The 21881-nt window shown below is 41.3% G+C and overlaps 1 protein-coding gene across 2 annotated transcripts in view; it reads right to left on the bottom strand.

Moving 5' to 3' along the window:
• Nucleotides 1–3710: 3710 nt before the first annotated feature.
• adck1 (aarF domain containing kinase 1) overlaps nucleotides 3711–21881 on the bottom strand; it is a 59674-nt gene continuing 41503 nt past the window's right edge. For both annotated transcript variants that reach the window (XM_068717651.1, XM_068717650.1), the window contains exons 8-11: nucleotides 18292–18441; nucleotides 16147–16344; nucleotides 7211–7404; nucleotides 3711–4985 (exon numbers count right to left, since the gene is read on the bottom strand). In XM_068717651.1, the coding sequence (XP_068573752.1) occupies nucleotides 4826–4985; nucleotides 7211–7404; nucleotides 16147–16344; nucleotides 18292–18441 (702 nt within the window). In that variant the 3' untranslated portion in view covers nucleotides 3711–4825. The remainder of the gene's footprint in view (nucleotides 4986–7210; nucleotides 7405–16146; nucleotides 16345–18291; nucleotides 18442–21881) is intronic.

Here is a 21881-nt window from a genome sequence, read left to right on the forward strand (position 1 = left end):
GGCCCCCTTGATGACAATACGTGAGGCTAGGTAAATTGGTAAAGTTTAACTTTGGTACTTGTTTTTGCACCTGATAGGCTCAGATTGTTATTACAAGTGTCTGACAACAGTATGGAAAGAACCCTACAGAGAAATAGAACCTTTTACATACCTTTTATCTGATACAGTCTGTTTGTTAGTGGGTCAAAGTCCCGCTCAAGAAGTCTCATTGTGAAACCTGAATATTGGGATTCTTCCTCTGTGGTCTCACAGTAGCTGCTTACACGACTCATTGTTTGGCAGTGTAATACTGACTGAGGGCCGGGAGATGCTAGAACTACTTCATACAATGTGTTGTTCTATCACGTCATAAATCAGTTTATAGTCTCTAAACACCCACCCTCGAAGGTTGGGTCTAAATCTCTTTGACCATCCTGCAAGCAATTTCAGATGAAGCATATTGGCAGCTTGAAACTGAGTTGCTAAAATGGTTGTGAACACATGCAGACACAAGCACAAACACACACTTTTCCTTGCCACGGTATGTGAGTCTGTATGGTTGCCAACTGTCAGCTGTGAAATTAGATCAACCACCCTCCACAGACGTGATGGCTAACAGGAAATGCAGCAAGGCACTTTGACAGACACACTGTCACAGAAGAATAAAGCGTGGAGAAGAGCCTTTACTTGTTGCCCGATTGCTTTTTTTTTACTGTAATTCATATTAAGTCAATGTTGTTTTGGTTGTTTTGATACATTTGACAAGTGAAGAAGAAAGATATCCAAAGAACTCCTCAATCGGTTCAGGAACGAAACAGGAAAAGACACAAAAAAAAGATAGAATATTGTATAATAGTAGTGGATATACAGTAGATAGTGAATCCTAGTGAATTTTGCCTTGATGTCACAAACAAGCCAATGTGATCAAAGAAATGAGAAAATATAAAAAAGTTGGTTTCTTCTAATAAAAAAATGCCCTAAATACATTACTGTTAATGTGCCATTGTTCATAGTCAAAGTAGAAAGGCCATTCATGACCACAAACACATGTTCAAATACCCAAATGTCACCAAAAACACCAGACTATACATTTTGCCATAATCTTGTGTAATCTAATATTTATGATATAACTATGAGATGCTTAGAAATCAAACAGTGTGGTTTGATTTTGCTTGTAGGTCTTACTCGCCCTATTCTAAATCTTATTTGTTTAGTCAAAAAGATCAAATTGGCTATGAAGAACACGTGTAATCATTCACACTCCAGTGCTTTAAAATCTCCCAGGTGTATAAAGACACCCCTCCAGGTTCTACCCCAAACCTGTGCTGTATTCTGCATTCTCTGTAACGTTATACTCTATGTTGAAGGAAGCAATTCTAAGAAAATTGGAATTTTTTTTTCCATGATCAGATTGGGGAAATGCTTTTCCCCCTTGCATTGCTTTGGAAGCTCTAGAACTAATTCTTCTTTTATGGATAGCCTCAAAATGTCAAGAGGCACAGAGGGAGGCCCACACTCTCCTTGCTGCTGCCTTAACCCCATACATCTCGTTTGTGACTTTGTACAAATGGTTTGTCTTTGATTATGGAATTAGGTTAAACCACAATGACCGTTAGATTCGATAATAGGAAATAAAGACACACCTAGATGTAAAGTAACTCTTTTAAAAGAACTGTGCGAAATGAATTCCAAACTCATTTCCATCAAAGAGGATTTGGTTTCAAACCATGACCCAGATGCTCAGGTCAAAACAGGTTAACGGCATTATATCAAACTGCAGAGCCAGTCAAGTCAGGAATTCACATCTGCCAGATGGTAAGTGGACTGTACTTGTATAGCGCTTCTCTAGTCTTCCGACCAATCAAAGAGCTTTAACACTACATGTCATCAATCATCCATTCACACAGTGATGACAGGGGCTACCAAGCAAGCTGCTGGGAGGACTAACTAACATTCGTACCCATTCATTCACACCCCGTAGACACAGCTACGGGAAACATCGACGTGGACTAGTGGAGCCGGGGATCGAACCGCCGACCCTCTGATTGAAGGACGACCCGCTCTATCTCTGAGCCACAGTCTCCCCACGACCTTTAGGGCCCAATGGAGCAGGAATTAATTTGCAGATTGTTCGTAAGACCTACTGAGCACCATACATATCTGTCTGAACTCATTTTGTGAAGATACTTTACACTGTAACATGCAAATGTATGACCTTTCATCCTCCTCAGGGAGGGAGGGAGGGAGAAGGACAGAGAGAGCTCTTATTAGCCATGGCAGGCCTGGGCAGTCGTGAGTGATAGAAATGGATGGTCCTCCTATCGCACGCACCATACGACACATCCACTGCTATCACATTCTGTATCAGACACACACCCACACTGTACTTACTACTCCGGGAGCAGTAGAAGCAGGTTGTGTGTTGATGATGGTACATTTTTTTTTTTTATTTTATCACCAGAACAGGTGGTAGAAATTAGCAACAGTGTGTATTTTGGGTGTGCACGTATAGCTTGTGAAAACCCGGTCAAATCCGAAATCACAAATCCCCAGCATGGCTGGAGAAATGTGTCTCTGGCATGTCGAGGACATGCTTACAAAACTGAAACTAATTTCAATTCACCTGATGGGGCATTCCAAATAAGAACAGCCACTAATACCTATTACACTGGCTTGGATGGCCAACTTGTGGTTGAGAAATACTTTCCTCCTCAAGGACATTTTTTTTTTTCAATTATGCACTTTGGTTGGATGAACTGCACAGAGAGGCAAATTATCAGAAGCCTGAGTAGTGCGTGTGTCTGCGAGATTGGCTGCTGTGGGGATTATAACATGCGAGGCTGATATTCAGGTTCTGGGATGAATTTAAGAAATAAATGGAAAAAATACAGTTTAAACGCCATTTATGTTTCTCCAGAGATTGAGACTGACTGTCACGTGCCGCCTTGGCCTATCCCTGAGGTTCTTTATCAGACCGTATAGTTGGTCCAGCACTTCGGTTCAGTTCTATGGCAAAAAAAAAAAAAAGGCAAGTCCTTACAATGTGACCCACAAGACGGGTAAAACACTCCTCTCTTCTACAGTATCACTTCTTTTTCATATCCAATTTGGTTCAGACATTCATGTTTCCCTCAGGATGAATTGTAATAACTTTGGTGACGGCTAAGCTTTTCCTCTCTCCGTCATCATCAGGTCAAAATGTGTGTCCGCTACGTCTCGACCAAATACCTACACAACTGATAATAATAATACAAAGATAATACAAAACGCTTTGAGTGGTTGGTAGACTAGAAAAGCGCTATACAAGTACGATCCATTACCATCAGGAATCTGTAAACAGTTAATGTTGGAGATATAATTTGAACAGTCATGTACATTACGTGTCTAGCCTTAAGAAAGCACCAGCCTGCTTAATTATCAAAATCAATAAATCAAACCCTGGTTGTGGATCTTTCCCAAACAAATACAAAAAAACAAAACAATTTTCATTGAGAAAAACAAACCTGATTCGTACCATTAACAACAGATCATCAATGTCCATGAACCACAAGAGGCCACAGCAGCCAATTTGTGGTGTCATTGCAGGATGAATGCAGATCGTAATCAGCTGATGAAATTTTCATCATCTGTAAATTACCGTTGACTGCAGAACAGGGCAACAATCTTCTAATACTGTGCAAATATCATCAATTATGATATGAGTTTTCATAAAGTGTTAGTGAGTAAAATCGCTGCAGTGAACATGATTTTATTTATTCATGAATGGGAATAAAGCCAGTGTCAGCTTTCATACCATCACTCCATATCTTCATCATCAGTCCTGATGATAATACCAGAAAAAAACCCATAAGGAAATAAATAAATTCAAACTTCCTTTAAAAAAAAAAAAAAGAAGATCTTTAGGATGGTGGATACCACTGGTTGTGAGGCTGAACCAGCTGCACACATGTACAGGTCGATAGCTCATTAGCAGGGTTTCTATACATTTTTGGCGTACGTGCATTTCCTCCTTTTGAACGTACGCAAACATTCTGTTTTTCATTCTTTACAGGTTTATCAACGCCCCGTCCTTTCAATGGCTTATTCTTGTTCCTTTGTGCCACATCACAATTCCACACTACATACTCAATATATAACATGCACACAATCTATTCAACTATTCTGTTTTGGTATTCAGCATACAAGAAAGTGTGGTTACAAAGAGGGTGTTCCTCCTTGGTGACAACTTGTGAAAGCTGATGAAACGCGTCACCAGGAATGTAAAGAGAAGTGACACACGGGGGTTGTACACTTGAATTCTTACATTTATGCTTCCCTTGACTTTATTCATCATAAATTATGAAACATCCAACCATAGACAATAGAAATTGTAGCATGTCACCGTCGTAACAAAGATTAAAGGTAATTTGTACTCGGCAAATAAAATAATTAAAAAAGAAAACTGAGCTTTGACACAAGCAACAAGAGTACGTGAAGGAACTACTGCTTATCGAGTTCTCTGCAGCGCCTCCAGATACGGTCAGTGAGGTACTGTACACTGTATGTAAGATAGCGGTTCAAGTAAGTTCAAGAGAAATATCAGATAATAATCATCTTAAAAGTACAATTCATCTTGAATGAAAGAAACACAATGGAAAATGTGTTAAAATCAATACCGCCGACTGGACCGACATCAGTGTGTGGTGTCCTTATGAATCCAAAGAGTAACAAACTGGAACTCTTTGGATTCATCAAGATAAGAGGAACTCATGTATGCGTGCGTGCGTGTGTGTGTACATATGTTCACAGTATTATAACCTAACTTCCAGTATGTTGATAATGTCCCAGTGTGACGTCCAGATATGTCTCAGTGCAGAAATGCCACCAGAGCAGTGAGCCAGTGTCCCAACGGCGAGCCGCTCACCCACAGAAACAGTTCATACATAGAGAGTCTCCACAGGTTGAGGGATTCTGTCAGTGTGATCTGGAGAAGCCTCGTCCTGGAGCGAGCCTTACTCCTCTTGTGCCTGTCAGCCAGAGAAGGAAAGGTCAAGGGTCAGGCAAAATCATCACCCGATCAAAACACACTCACAACTTCATTATGACATGAATGAGAGGGTTCCTCCTCCAGCCCAGTCATTCCCAATTGCAGCAGATTGAATAAGGGTCATATGTGCATCTCAACACATATTGAAATTCTATCCAACATTCACAGTTCCAAGAGTTAGGCCCTCTGTCTTTGGTGATCCTCTGACTTTTTCTCTTGCACCACCCACAGGTTGACTTTCTTCTAATCAAATAGTTTGGTTCATGACCAAAGACCTGCAAATAAATTACATTCCCATAAGCCTTAGCTGTGCTTTGGGTCATGTGCTAAGATGCAAACGTTAGCAGGCTACCATGCTAAACATCAGCTTGTTAGCATTGAGAACATGTTAGCACTAAGCTAAACGCTCCTCTGTGCCGCACAGAGCGTGTTGTAGACTCTAAGTCTGGTCATGCACCGAGATACTGATCAGGGTCTAACTTCATCATCTAGTCACTGTGAATATGCAAACACATGTCATGTCAATGTAGTTGTTGTGATATCTTGCTAAGGATGAAAGTGTGACGGTTTCCTCTAGTATTCAGGTTCGGGGCAGCGGCATACTCTAACTAATACAATTAATAATGGCTACAATCCATTTAGGTATTGCAGTTCAACAGATTTGGTATTGTGCATGTTGACTCGTATACCATATATGGAACACAGCCCCCATTAACGGTATTGGTTACACCCACGCTTTTCCTGCTATGACAAGTTAAAGATCAAAGAGCTTCCTCAACAATCTCGACCCAGGTTCCTTTCTCTTAGAATGCGGACACCATACATTTATTCTTTGCCCAGAGTTAGTTCTGTAGCCACTTGAGCCAATGTGAAAGGCTGGAGGTCCAATGCAAGGTGTACCTTTAAACGGCAATTTTCAGAAATGAGTAACATTTAACTACTGGGTTCTTAGGCTCATTACAGTTTAGCATTACAGGTGAACACTTAACTGATTAGCTGCTCTTCTGTGGCTGCAGGTCGGCTAATCAGTGACACAAGTAGCGGTGGTGTTTGGTTGGAATACAAAAGGCTTGGCAACACATGAGGAACCACTGCACTAAACCGTGTCTACAGCAGTTTGGTTGTTACACTTTTTCTCCGATCTAATTTACAAGAAACTTTAAGATCACCCAAATCCACAAAAGTTCCATATTTCAAACCAAAGATTTAAACAATTTCCTTTCTGGAGACTCGACAGACATCCTTCATTGAATTGAACGGAATATCACCATTAATGCTTTGGGAACACAAGTATTTATGAACATCTGAACTCACAATATTAACACTCCCTGAATGTGCAAACATGAAACTAGATACAGAAAATCTCAGCTTAAGGATATTATACATAAATATATCCAACTCCTCAGGCAAAGAATGAGACAAAATTGTTTTCACATTGAAAAAAAAAAAGTAAACTCCACAAGTAGTAAACTTACCGGCTCACTGATATGATATCAGTGGTAACAGCTTCTTGCAAACCGTCCCCAAAAAAATGTATATATATAAAATAATAAAGATATCGTCAAAAAACATTCTGCAACCTCCCCCAATATTTGATTAATTCAAACACATAGCCAGTCACAAAAAAAAAAAATCTCCTTCTACCAGTCCATGATCAGGAAAAAGATCTTGCTGTTGCCATCGATATCAACTCCTGGAAGAACATCTGCAATAACATCTTCTCAATGTCCCATAACTCCAAACTGCAATTTGTTCAACACAAAATACACAGAGTTTACCTCACCTGATACAAACTACACAAACTGGGACTCACAACACCTGCACACAGTGTAGCCTACACATGTCACCAGGAAGTGTGTTTTCACTTGTTCCCAATGAGGACAGAGCGTATGCAGCCGCATGAGAAAAGACGCTACAGCCAGTGTAGCGTCTAAAATATAAAAAAAAACATTGTATTACTGGATGCAAATAGCATAGGCTTAATTTTATTTGCATTTAAAAGCAAATTCAAGTCAATAAGAGCATGTTGCAATGAGGTAAAGTCCACTGTCTCAGAAGAAGGAGCAGAGGAATACAGGACTGTATCATCAGTAAGCTTATGGTACATTGAGTGTTTCATCTGGACACAAATGTTATTTATCTATTAGAAAATGTAGAGGCCCCAAAACCCCGAAAATGTACTACTAAGATTACAATCCGTCTGACCTGGCCATGGCACGGATGCAGCAGCGGGACATGTTGATGAAGGACGAGGACGAGGCTCTGGTCTGTAAGGTGGTCTCGATGCCCCTCAGCAGGTCATTGGTCTTCAGCAGCAGCAACATCGGACGCGGCACTCGATTCAACAGCTCGCTGATCTGGGGCAGGTATTGAGCTGCGTTGGTCCGAATCTCAACGTCCTGCCAAGGGAGACAGACAGGAAGACCGTCACGTACAAAGGCAAAGGCCCTGTCCACCCACACCGGTGTCTTCACCCATTTTGACTGACTCGACCTCATCAGGGTGGATGCACAGGCCCAGTTTCTTTGTAAATGGTAAAATGGACTGTACCATTTACAGCGCTTTAACACTACACGTTATCATTCATACACTGATGGCAGGGGCTACCATGCAAGGTACCACCACAGGAACAGCCTGCAGGAGCAATTTGGGTTTAAGTGCCCAAGGACACATTGACATGGACTAGAGGAGCCAGGGATCAAACTGCCTGACTGAAGGACGACCCCGCTCTACCACTGAGCCACAGTCACCCGTGTCTCTTCTAGGTTCGTTAGGGAAGGACACCAGGTTGCAGTATGTGGAAGTTTGTGTGATAATATACTATCAGTGGGGATTCGAGTGCATTCGAGTCATTCGAGCAGAGGAACTGACTGGCTCTTTGGTTATTTATGTTTGGCTGCGAAGCTCTAATTGATGGTTGTTTTACCACCAGGGAGACAATCGTCAATGAGCGCAAACACCAGAACTATTTGAATCACTGAACAAGTCAGAGATGCGGGGGGGTGAAAGGTGGTGATGAGGTCTGACACCAGGCTAAAATGACTTGAGAACATGCTGTGAAATAGGCGTTTTAAAAGAGCATGTAGTGTTATTGTTGCCTCAGTGGGAAGCGACGTCACCGTGTCTGTTTGATGTCTTGACAGGAACCTGAGGTTGAGGAAAACATACGCAAACAGGAGAAATTGACTGAACAGAAACCTATTATTGTATTTCCATGGTTTCAGTAGGAAATGTTGGGTTTTAATCAAACACAGCATATTGAAAGAAAGAGTTTAGTACCTTTGAACAATGCCAGCCGAAGCTCATGTCTGTCTGTTGCCCAACACCTTCTGTTCGGTACAACAGCATAGATTCTATTGTTCCCAGTTTCTGCACTATGCTGACTGTTCCAAAATACTGAGTCCAAAATCATTAGTCTCCCTATCTGAACTGTCAGACCTTAACAACAGGGCTGGAACACTCCTCATAGCAATCTACACAAATACAGGACTTTAAGATGGAGAGTCACATTAGCAGGAGCTTTGTTCATTCTGTCATTGCAGCCCAAAATGAAATACTCGAGTACTGCGTACAGATGTTTGCGTGTGTGTAATATATATATATATTTATTAATGAATGAGTATAGTGTATGTATAGCCATAATCGAGCATATTTGTTTTGTGTATTTGTATGCAGAAAAAGAACATGTGCAGATTGAAAAAAAACTAATTTCCCTCCCGGGACAATAACAATTATCCATCCATTTGTAAGAGAGATCTAGTGCTCATTGACGTGGGCTACAAGGTGCGTTTAAATGTCACAAATTCCAGGCACAGTAATAAAGGGGAAGCTTGAGGGGATTCAAACAACAATAGCACTGAGCAGAAATAACAACATAGTGTAAATGACTGAGCATAGAACTAAGAAATGATGAAGGAAGAAAAGGGAGAGACGGAGGAATGACGTTTGCCTCCATGATGACTACTTGTTCTCTTTGATGTTGAAGATGGCTGCGTGAGTCTCCATGTGAGCGTCACTGTCCTGCTCTACTCTACTTCAAAGGCCTCTCCCTGCCGCACATCAACAGGCCTAAATTACACTATTAGTCATGGAACAAAGTGGACTGCAAACGTACAAACACTTAGTCATTTAGCTATCTTTAGACAGAAAGTCAAATCAGGAGGTACACACTCTTTACAAGAACAGAAGTTAACTGAACAACTGTGAAATTACAAGCTAATTGGAAACACGAGTGGCGAAATACCCTTTTCATAACAGCCACAACTCTGAATAGAAGCACAAACAATATGCAGGTTTATATTTGCCCGTTGATAAAGCTCAGTGCAGTTTGATCCGTTTTTAACCATTACCAGCTCACCGGTCTGGATGCTCAGAACATCTAAGCAGTCTTCAGATGAAGGAGGTAACGCAACGGTGATGAGCGAACTGGGTGTCTGTGGTGACATTTTTCAGATTAGGAAGAAACGCGTTGGTGTACAAGGACCCCAATCTCTGCTGGAACACCCTAAAGACCAGAACCCCCGAGAGGAAAACCAAAACCAGGCACAGCACCCACTGGGAGGAGGACTATCTTCATGCACCAGGAGTCGGTGGACAGCCAGAGACCGATCACGGAGGACAATCACATCTGACACCAGAGACCATATTCTCCCTCCATACATGAGCTGCCATCATCAAATATGATCAACTTCCATAATTAGGTGACGGGATGACACCATGACAACGAACAACTCAATCTGTTGTTAGTAATAAAAATCCAATAATTACATTTTTTAAATTGTATTTTGGAAAAACAACAACGCATCCAAAAGGTTTTCATAGCCCCGTATATGAATTCCTGCATACTGTAAGTGTGTGTGTATGCGTGTGTGACAGCAGCACTGTCAGAGCTGTCAGTCCAGATAAACAGAGCGTTGACAGGCACAGAGAGAGACAGACAGCTAGTCAACATCCCGACACAGATAAACCCTCGCTCTGCTCTCCGTCTGTCTCATACCCACGGGAAGTGATGTGAACAAACAAAACCGATGCAGCAAACAAACAGAATCCAGAAGCTCAGAAAGTCAGTCAGTCAGTGGGATTCCTGCAGCCGGACAGAGCGGCAGGTGAGCCTACTGCCGATCACAGCCGTCCATCAATGTCCCTGGCCTTGTTAAGTTATTAACGGAGGAACCATTTCTAAAATGACCACCTGTGATTGAAACCGTCATAAAACATTTACCGACTTAGCATTTCTAGCGAGAAGTTGGTGCTTTCTGAGTGGGAGTCAACAGGAGTTGGGATTTGTTGGAGGTAGCATCCAACAGCTACTCCCATGCTGGCTTCATCCTCCAGCATTGGCTTCGGTCCTACTGTACACGGCTCACTGTAAATGGGACACTACTTCCTCTATAGGTATTGAGCATTGCCCTTAGGAGGCACATGTAGGAGATTGGGTAGTAGCATGAATCCTTCCTCGTTCATTTGTCCTGGAATAACTGCACATCCCCTTGGTCACTTCCCATCTCTCCATGTCTTCTTTAGTTACTTAAAATAAAACTAAACCAATAGGTAAAGACATAGACCAACAACATAATACTCCAGCTCCCCCCAGTCCAAATTACTGGGGACTGGGTGTTCTGAAGTGCTCTGCTGAGTCCTGCTGGGGGAATAACAATTAGTAGCAATTATAGGAGGTTGGTTAGCAGGCCTCACAGCTGTCAGCAGGACACAGAGAAGGCGACAGTGCTCTCATTTGCATCTGAAAGCTTCAATAAGGACATATTGTATTGTAAGTGGTGCGATAATAAGCCGCGCAAAAGGCAAAGGAAATGCAGTTGGAGGGGGGGCGGGGGGTGGATGGGGGATCTGTGCTGGTGATTTTCTTTTCTCCCCAGTGTATTAGAGAGTCTGCAGGATGAGTTCATACAGCAGCCAGCAGACAGTAGAAAATGGTGGGCAGCGGCTGAGAGAGAGAGTAGGTGGATGCAACTGTACTCAGGGCAGGAAACAAATTGGGCTAAACAAATGCGCATGTTGACTACTAGGGGGTCAATGTCTGAGGTTTTGCTTCACTCAGAAACTCTGAGAAGTGATGTCAGTAAAGTCAATGTTTCCTTATGGTAAGGGCAGTTTGTACAGCCCAAAAATCACAAATCTCAAATTTGCCTCAGAGGGCTTTACAAGCTGATTATGACAGAAACAGTATTACAAGTTGGAATTTGGTAATTACAGTAACTCTGCTGCTTGGAGTTTTAACAGTTACTAATCAATTCTCATCACTTCAATTTAGCTCGTTTCTTATCAATGATTTGCTACCGTCAATGAAACTTCCTGCAGATGTGTCTCACTAAACGTCCTCCTAGAGGACAGGAATGTTACCTTTTAAATTGCTGGAATATTGCTTTTAATGCAAAATGTCTGTGCAGAAAGTGTACATGTTACCTTATACTGATATAGCAAGACAACAGGTAAACATGGAGGACATGTTTAGCTTGCATTAACAACAAAGGAGCACCGAGAGAAATGTATGACAAAATATGCTGGACTTGTTACATTTTTGACTAATGACTTTGTTTTCAATGTTTAGTCGAGAAACAGTCATTAAAAAAGATAAATGTCCCTGTGTGTGCAAAAAAAAGCCACAGCTCTAAAAGCACTCAACATTTGCTTAGTGCATGGGATTGCATTAACACTAATGGAATGCATCATCGGGACTTGAATATGGTCCATGCATAAGAGAGTGAAAAGAGGAGAGAGAGAGAGAGAGAGAGAGAGAGAGAGAGAGAGAGAGAGAGAGAGAGAGAGAGAGAGAGAGAGAGAGAGGACAACAAAGAACAGAAGAGAGGAGATGTCACAAGAAATAACGAAGACAAAGCAAAGCAGATGAGTGGTTGTGACCACAGAGACGTCTCAAAATGTCTTCTTAGCTCCAGAGTACTACACAATCAACAAGTGTGTTCAAGTAGAGGGCACTAGAGTGGAGTCTGCCTAATGCTGTGTGTGTGTGTGTGTGTGTGTGTGTGTGTGTGTGTGTGTGTGTGTGTGTGTGTGTGTGTGGCTAGATTGATGGGAGAGCTTTCATCTCAGCTAAAGTGGGAGACAGACGGAGGGAGAAGAGCATGTGTTACTTACACACATTCTCACATTGGAATACAACTATTATGAATGCATAAAAAATGGACACAAGCAAAGTCTCCTTCCTAATTTCTTCTTATTATAATCTTAAGGTTAAGCAATCTTCGTGGTTATGTTTTAAACAATAAGCGTTTGGTTACGGCTAGGTAATGATCATGGTCATTGTGCGTGACTACATCCCATCCTTTCCCTTGTCACTTGATCATTAACAGACAAAAAAAAGCACCAGTGAGTTGTTATCCTTCTGATTTGCTTTTTTTTTTTTTTTTTTAATGATGACCACAATTTATTACAGATACAAACAACGAAGTCACAAAAGAATACAAGCTGCACTTTTCAAAAAAGATGCAGTTAATAATCGCAACCAATCACAAGAAAACTCCTCAGTGTTGTGTTTCTGTCAAAACCAAAAGAAAATACTTGTCATGGCCATTTCATCAATGTTAACAGATGGTCCTGTATCTTCAGAATGTGTTAAGAACATCATCAAGTGATGTTGAAAAGCAGAGCAGCAGACAGGAAACGATGGAATAAAGAAAAATCCCTGAGGAAACTGAAGGAAACGCATTAAATCACGACGTCGCCGTTTTCACCTCTCAAACACACAAGTGCACTAAATTGCTCCCTTTCTCTATGTCACCACACACACACACACACACACACACACACACACACACACACACACACACACACACACGAGGAGAGGCAACATAAAACCAGTTGGAATTGGTCAAATAAAGTCATTATTTTTACAAGGAACTTTGACAAAACACAAACAAGGACATACATGACCCAGTTTCCAGTTAATTATAAATGCCTCAATTCTTGGCCTCCAAAAGCCCTCACACAACCAACAGGCTCAACACATTTAGCGCACAATCACGGTGGAGAGCTCCTCAAAAGAACATCACAGCTGCCAAAATCAGCAATCTGGCCTGCTTTTTAAACACAGGTTTCTGCTCCCGGATTGGAGGGCTGGTCCTGCTCCAATTAGGCTCCTTCAGGAACCAACCAGGAAGTGGGATGGGCATCTGGGAACCAATCACAGATGGGGAACCACACATCCTTCTTAGCATATGCAAGAACACACAAGAAAGGTGATGAGAAAGTTTGGGAGCTGAAAACCTTTTCCTCTTGTCTACCATATATAGATGAAGGATATTTATGAAATCTGTAGACTTTTGTTAAATCCCACCCAGTAGTTTTTAAGGTTGCATTTGACAGCCTGGGAGAATCCTGCCAATATGAAAAGTCCAGTTTGAAATGTCACTTTTGAAGTTGAGCTTGCATATTTTGCTAATTTCAAAATTAAAGTGACAAATCCATAAACATATTGATAGTGTTATCCTTTAGAGTACACTGATGCTGCTGTTGAGTTTTCTTACTGTCACTTTGGTAACCCTCAAACATGAAAATGTAAAAAAAAAATTGAATTTGTCATACAAAATGGATTAAAAAAATTCCAATGTAACGGGCAGCTGGCAATGACCTGTGTGGATCACATTCCTGCTCTCCAGAGGATGAACCCTTTTGGTTAGAATGTCAATGACTCCATGAGCCGTCCTCTTCACTGAAGCCTTAATGCTCCAAGAGTCGCTCCATCATCAGTTTGCTATTTGTTCTCCGTACTGTCTTACGAGGTTTACTGGGCAAATGTTGAATTTTGCAACATGTTCAGAGACGCTCAACAAGAGAATATCATCAATACATTTGTATTGGTATTGCTGTCAGCTCTACTCTATGATTCATTTTATTTTTTATAAATACAAGAGAAGACACAGGGAGTTATTCATGTAGTGGTCCCTGCCAAATTCTGCCTGGTATTGCCCGTCATGTGTGAGGGGGTGGCACGCTGTAGCAGACTGTAGTGTGGTACATTGCCAACTCTAAAATGTTGCATAAGGAAGGTATAAATAAACTCTCTCTGGAGCACAGATGACAATATGGAACCCCTGTGGGTAATGGGACAGACACACACACAAACCAGTGTTATGCCAGTGGATTCTAAAAACCTAATAACTAGGGCTGTAACTGGTTCAATCAGAACGTCAACATTTGAAATCCCAATCTATTCATTGTCTTTTTTTAGCAGCATTATACTATTAGTGAATTAAGATTCCAGTGGTGACAACAGCACACAACAGCAAAAGAGAACACACAACGGCATTTGAGGCATCGGACAAAGATTCCTCGTCGCTGATTGGATGCAACAAAAGAAAGTACTTCTTCTATTGGATTTTTTTTGTACAGTTTTTGGCTAAAATCATGACTTTTTTTACACCGAGAAAGGTGGAGATCTTGGTAAAAGGTGGGTCTCTATAGTACCGGGCCAGTGGGGAAACAGCTGATTGCTGTAGGTCTGGGATGGAGTTTCCCCGGTTCACAAGTACTGGGATAGCTCTCCGACTATGACATTCACACTGCCAAGAACCATCCAGAACATTAGGGTATAGGATGTGCTGACTTCAGAAATCAAGGAGTGCACGATTCCCCACACAAATTGTGTGCGGTGATGTGAGGTGTGAACACACACAAGCGTGAGAGCGGTTTCCCCACATCGGTGTGACTATAAGAATTAACTAAATTCCCTATGGATCAGAAGATGTGACGGTCCCTTTGTTTTGATGTTTGGTCTGCTCGCCAAGATGCCCATTACCAGACACACGCAGTTAAAACACGCAGCAGTCTCCCACTTTGCTTTTGGAGAGGAGAGGCAGCAGTACCTGCCGAGCTACTGCCAACACCAGCCGCAGACTGACAGTGAGTCACATCAGCCAAGAGGAAGAGGGGAATGTTGGTTTTAGTGTGTTTTAAGTGTTTCGTGAGATGTTGCGTTTTGTGAAATTTCGTTGCGTTTTGTGAAATGTATTTTGTGAAATACATTTCAACACTGATGTTGGATGATGAGACCCAGCTCACAGTTGGCTTTACAGTTCATCCCACCGGTGTTGAATGAGGTTAGGGTTAGTAAAGAGCCTTTCTTTATGGAGATGGCACAGACTGAGCACAGGTAGAAGATAAAATAAAACTATATTCTATATCCTGGGGTAAATTGCTGTGCAGCAGTTGCAATACAAAGTGGTGCAAATCCAAATCATATACCATATATACACAATGCCAGACCAGGTTCAGTTCATACTTATGATCAGTATGGATGATAACATCCACCAGATATCCAGCTCTAAAAGCCTGTTGTTGGGACTTCACCATGTGGTCAAAACAGAGACAGAGGCCTACATGTCCTATTGAAAGCCTACATTGTGAAACCGCACCAACCTCCCATTAGGCGTCAAAATCTCACCTGTGTGTGGATCTGGTTCAAACCACAACACTGGTGCCTCATTGGTGTTTAAATCCCCCACGAGTTGGTAAAGTTTGTGAACTGTACTTTATTATTCCATTGTGTGTCTTATTTCCCCGTTAAATAGTCGCGGCCTCGCTGCCATTGTGGAGTATTTCATGACGTGACTACTTTATGTGACTATGTCTGTCTTCTTGCTCCCCCCCCCTCTCTTTTTCCTCTCTCCACCGCCATTGATAAGTCGCGCTCTTTTTCTCTCTCTCTCTCTCTCTCTCTCTCTCTCTCTCTCTCCCCACACACACACACACACACACACACACACACACACACACACACACACACACGTTGACTATTGACATTGTGACAATCTTATTAATATCAATAGTTTAATTTTCATACTCACTAATAACCAAACACGCTTCTGCCAGATCCCAACACTGTAGGAGCATTTCAGCCATGAGTATGAGCTTCAGTCGTCATGATGGAACTGGAACGCAGGTTGAATCAGCACAGCTATCAAAACCAGTCCTTTAACGGCTTGTGCTTCACTCGGGATTTGCGCGTGTAACTCCAATTCAAAGTATATATTTTATGTACTTATGTACTCCAATTTGCTTTCTGAACCTCTGTGAAGCACTTTGTCACAAAAGTTTATCATTTGAATAAATACTCTGTAAGTGTGTGTGTGTGTGTGTGTGTGTGTGTGTGTGAGTTCATACAGTACCTCAGAGCGTGTGACAGGAACAGAACTGATGCCGGCATTGACGGCGGTCCAGGAGCGAGAGGTGACCACGCAGGCAAACAGGGGGTACAGATCTCCAGCTCCCAGTCTGAGGCTGTAACGCTCCACCCCGGACATGTCTCCTTTAATCAGAGCCTGCCACAGCCGACAATAGTCCAACCTTAAGCCTGGCTGAAGGACCTGGAAGGGACGGGATTAGATGTCTTTTGTTAGGATTTGTTCAGGATTGGTAATATGTAAACAGTAGATTGTATTTGTATTGCAAACTACTGTATTTTCATACCTTATGTATGTTTATTTTCGATTGCATTCTATACCTGTCTTTTATTAAATCCTCTCAACATCCACGCTATCAACTGCACATGTGGCTGTGTGAATGCACACAACCAATAAAGCATTGAACACAACTGGCACAGTTTGCTAGGGTTTTCATCCTTGACCGTCTTACTGGTTGGTCAGGGCTCCTGCATTTTCTACGTCACACCTTTCTGGTAAAGGTCATCACTGGCAAATTCAAAGATTAGGAGGCACAAACACGTACAGCATAGTTTAAGGTGGACTAGTTTCTCATCCTGGCTCCCTCTCCTCCCGTTGGGGGGCACTGGAAGCAGATGTAACATTATAAGTGAATGCTGATTTCCAGATTGGATAATTTGACTGAACGTCAGCGGAAGCAGACTGTCAGTAAAACTTTTTCCTCACACTATGATGGTTAAAGACACTGTCTAGAACTGTTGTTGTGGATTTGTTTCAAGGTTCAAGCTTCATTTATTGTCATTCTACAAAACAGGGATGCAAGTTGTAGTCCCTTTATTGCTACACAAGAGAAGAAACTAAAACAAAACCATTTTTGAATGGTGGAGCACAGAGGATGAGTTGAGGAGTCTCACAGCCTAAGGAAAGCAGCTGCTCTAGAGTCTGGTGGTACAGCAGTGATAATGCTGTATCTCTTGCCAGACGGCAGCAGGGTGAACAGGCTGTAACGGGGTGGGTATCATCTTTTAAATGATATATTATGCAAATGTTCAGGATCAAACATGTTTACACGCTTTAATGTTAAAGCAATGTAATGTGAGTTCATATATTCTTTGTGATAAGTCATATTATCAGTCGTATACAGTATGTTGATGCTATTAAGTATTTGACCATCAACTATGAATCATCAACATTTAAACTGACTTATAAAAGCGTGTTCTGTCTGTTTATGTCATCATTCTGATCAGTAAACCATTACCAAACTAGTTGGTCCTTTTTTGCATTACTTACTTTAGACACATTTAGTCCCTCAGCTAAGAAAGCTCTGCCACTTCCAGACGAACTAGAGCACCTCAAACACATGCAACATGTAGTGCTCAGCTGGATGTGTGTGTGTGTGTGTGTGTGTGTGTGTGTGTGTGTGTGAGAGAGAAAGAGAGCGAGAGAGAGCAAGTATGTGTGTAGATGTGTGTGTGTGTATGTCCACTCAAAATGACATCTGAAATCAGAAGTCATTAGGAATAAATTGGTGCCATTATGGTCCGAGGGAAGTGTGTGTGTGTGTGTGTGTGTGTGTGTGTGTGTGTGTGTGTGTGTGTGTGTCAGAGATAAAGGAGTAGCATATTTGTCACTAAAGTCTCTTCATGAAAACAGGAACAAGCAGTAAACAAACATGTCAGATCTGCGGATGTGTCAGCCTGCAGCTGTTTATAGGAGCAAGTGTGTTAACAATCAAAATGTGTGTGTGTGTGTGTGTGTGTGTGTGTGTGTGTGTGTGTGTGTGTGTGTGTGTGTGTGTGTGTGTGTGTGTGTGTGTGTGTGTGTGTGTGTGTGTGTGTGTGTGTGTGTGTGTGGAAAATGAGAGTGCATATATGCGCCTGTATGATTACGGCTGCACCAATCCACACACAGCACACTGCACTTTGCTAAGAACAACATCAAATGACTTGTTTATCAAAAAGCTTTTATCCTTCTGTAGCTCTAATGAAAGTGTGTGTCGGCCTGTGGAAGTGTGTGTCGCAGCTATGTCTGTTGTAGGCATGTGGACTGTGTGTTTGCTGCTCTAGCCATGAACTGAAGGTCTAAGTCAGCAGCATGAAAAATGGACAGCAATTTGAGAACCATGTGCAGGCAAGCCTGGAGATTTCTCACCTGATAAAGGCCGTGATCCAGCAGGGCGATCTCGGTCTTCTTGCTCCGGGGACACTTTCGGACCAACACGTTGCCCGGGTGCGGGTCACAGTGAACAAAGCCGTGGACGAAGATCATTTCACTGTACATCTTACCCAGGTTCTCTGAGATCTGTTGGGGACATGGCGGAGGAAAAGGAAAAGGTGAAAAAAATGCCCATTCAACCATTCCTAACATGTCATGATGTATTCCCTTATTTTAAATGTTGTCTTCTATGTTCTCACCTTTAGTAAGTGTGACAATAGTAGTGTACTGTTGTTATCATTAGTAATGATTTATACACCGTTTTAGAAGGAACGAATGGTTTGAGCTTTATTATGGTATATCTTGCATATAAATTGTCAGCTCAGAGTTATTGAAACCATTTGTTTTTTTAGAATATACAGCTTGTAACCATCTTGCATTTGGCATGTAAATTGAAAGCCAGGATTGTCAGCGTGTTTTTGGTGTCTTAAAACCACATAGACAGGGGGGGAGGCAGAGGAGAAAAGGCAAAGTCAGCCGGGACAGTGTGGGCTTGCCGTCAAAGCCACTGTGGTCGATGGCCGTAACATTTTCAGAAGGGCATCAAGGCCACAAAGCACAAAGACATTTCTTCATAAAGTACACAACAGAGTACAGGCTGAAGACATTTGAAGACAAGCAGTTACACCCCGTCATGAAGTTATTATTATGAAGCATCATTCAAATTCAATGGGTGCTGCTTCAGACACAAGATGGATGTAGTGTGTGATTCGGAGCAGGATTCCAGATAAGCCGTTGTGGGATGTTGGGATGCCTTTATATTTGTAGTAGTACCCAACCAGATTCAAATCAAGAGCAAACTTTACAAAAAACTGAATAATGTTCAAACTTCACCTCACATATTAGTGCAATTAACAAGTACAAATAGCTGATGAAGAGTGTTCCTCAGATAAGAGGGTGGCTGGCATCAAGACTATTTTTCCCCAGACCTGTCCAATTCCATAAAAAGGAGGATAACTTTACACAGTTTGCAACCACCCCACATCAAGTTCCCAAATTCTGCTCATGGTAAGTAGAGTTAAGGCATTAGCCCCTGTACCTACAACAGGAGGAATCATATCATTGTAAACTTTAAGTCAAAAGGATAAAACACAAAACAAATCAACCGTGCTTAGATACCTCAGATTCTCTTAACCCTGACATCATTTTCCTGGCAATGCATGAACCACTGGAATAAACAAGATCAGTATTTAGGACCTACTGCAACTCAATCGACTCACTAGTAATATTTAGGACCGGCCGCTACTCAACTCAAGTTTCCAATACAGCTAATCGGCTACAGACTTGCAGGTAACACTTTCCACATAAATGCTGCTGAGTCCTTTCCCATACAGCATTTTGAATCAGCGTGGGACAGAATCAGTGAAGCTCCCCTTAGTGGGATAGCACTACACATTTCAATAAATAAGCTTCTCATCCACTCTGAGCCACTTGAGGCGAAGAAAAAAAACAAAGAAAAAGGACCTGAAATGGTCCCCTGTGGGACCCCACATGTGAGTGATAATAAACTTGATAATGAACACAAGATGGAGACAGTACAGTAATTACCAGGTTTATTTCTAAGTGTTTTTATATTCCCTGAACTCATTCCTAAATTTGTTATATTTGGTGACAGTCATTTCTCGACTTAATGCCATTTAAAATATCAATGATAATCCAAGGTTCTGTTCTAGTTTTAAGTCGGACTGATTTAACTGGGACAAGTTTATCAACAGCTGCCAAAAATAATGATTGAAAACATCCCCAGGATTTTTCCATCTCTGCACATTTCAAAACTGTCGAACAATCCATATCCCTTAAAGATCTAGTCAGCACCTCACAGCTGTAGTCCAATAGAGATTGAGTTATGACAATTAAATACAGAACTCTGAATATTCTGTCTGCAGAAAATAAAAGAATAAGAATAATTCATACATCTATTCATTCTGGCTACATTTGTAGCCTAAATTAAGTCACCATCTTCTGTAAAAGCTACATCATATAACTAAGGATGAATTATTAGGATAGACAATTTATCCCAGTCCGAAGAAAAAATGTCATTCACACATACAGGACAAAATGAATACTATCATACAGTGTTATCTATCCATTTAAGCTCTCTGGGTTAGTAAGTCACTGTGGGCAATGAGACAGAATTACATAAGAAAGATGGTGTGGTTATCACATTAAGATTTTGGCTTATGGGCAACCTCATTAGCATGTTGACTTTCAGCAGCAGCTGACAAAAAAACCCCAAAGTGACTGTGATTTTGCTGCATTAAACAACACTGAGTTAACATTAGAAATATTTGAACCAACTTATGTCCCAAATGTTCAAAGGCTCTTGGACCACTGGGTTTTAAGGATTTTGTCCAATCAGTGCACGCAGTCATATCTTAAATCTCACCGATATGGGGAAGAAGGCAACAAAATCAGCAAAGCAAAGCAGCGTCCCATTCTGGTCACCACAAGGGCTGAGTTCAGAGGAAAGCCTATTTGGGCCCTCATCCATCTTGTGATTACAGACACAGGGTCCAGCATGCACCACTGCCACCTAATAATTCTGTCCATTCTGTCGCTTTGTGTGTGTGTGTGTGTGTAGCTTACTCTATTCTATCTCATCAGCTGTCTTATAATACTCATTATCACTGCCTAATGCTCAGATAGTGTGTCCCTGTCTGTATCTATGTGTGTGTGTGTTGCAATGTATGTGTTCATGAAAAGGCCAATAAATCATTTATTGTGTCTTGTGTATTTGTCAATGTCCTCTCTGTGCTCCTTATGCGACTGTGTGTGTGTGTGTGTGTGTGTGTGTGTGTGTGTGTGTGTGTGTGTGTGTGTGTGTGTGTTATTCAAGGAAATCACCACACAATTTCAGATTCCATGACCATACATTTATGTGTAATACCAATAGTAACTGTACTAGTTACTTCATCAATAAACATTTTTAGATTTAGAATTTAAATAATAGTGGGACAGTTTTTGGTGGAACAATTTTGATGTGACTTCCATTAATAATAATGAAGTTATTGCTAATTGTTAGATATTGTGGGTGCTGATATTGGAACAAAGCATTCATTATGTCTGCATTTTCTAATGTTGGATATTTGACATAATACAGTAAGTAAGAGCATGAGAGTGTTGAACACAGACTGCTGTTTTTAATGCTGCAGACTGGTGAAACGATTAGTTGATTCATCATGTACAGCAACAATTATAGCAAACAACAATTTGGATGTTTGATCAATAGCTGAATAGCTGTCAATAATCAAGGATTTGATACTGGCCAATGTTCAAACAAAAACATCACCTTTTTCATAATTTTATAATTGTTACCTTGATTGATTACTAATTAATTGATTGACATTCAATAGCATTGGGTCAACTGCTTTTGTACAATCTTAAAATCAATTTCAAATGAAATATTGTCAGCAATTTTAGTTGATGCATTACAGAACTAGTGTGACAAAGTGTCCTTGGGAGAGGTACTGAACCCCATGTTGCCCCCCCTAAAATTCAGTTTTTTCTCTTCAGTAAAAGCAACACTT

The sequence above is a fragment of the Cebidichthys violaceus genome, unplaced genomic scaffold (assembly GCF_023349555.1).
Source record: "Cebidichthys violaceus isolate CVI_PGR_0920_01 unplaced genomic scaffold, fCebVio1.0.p SCAF_22, whole genome shotgun sequence".
In the NCBI taxonomy this organism is placed as follows: domain Eukaryota; kingdom Metazoa; phylum Chordata; class Actinopteri; order Perciformes; family Stichaeidae; genus Cebidichthys; species Cebidichthys violaceus.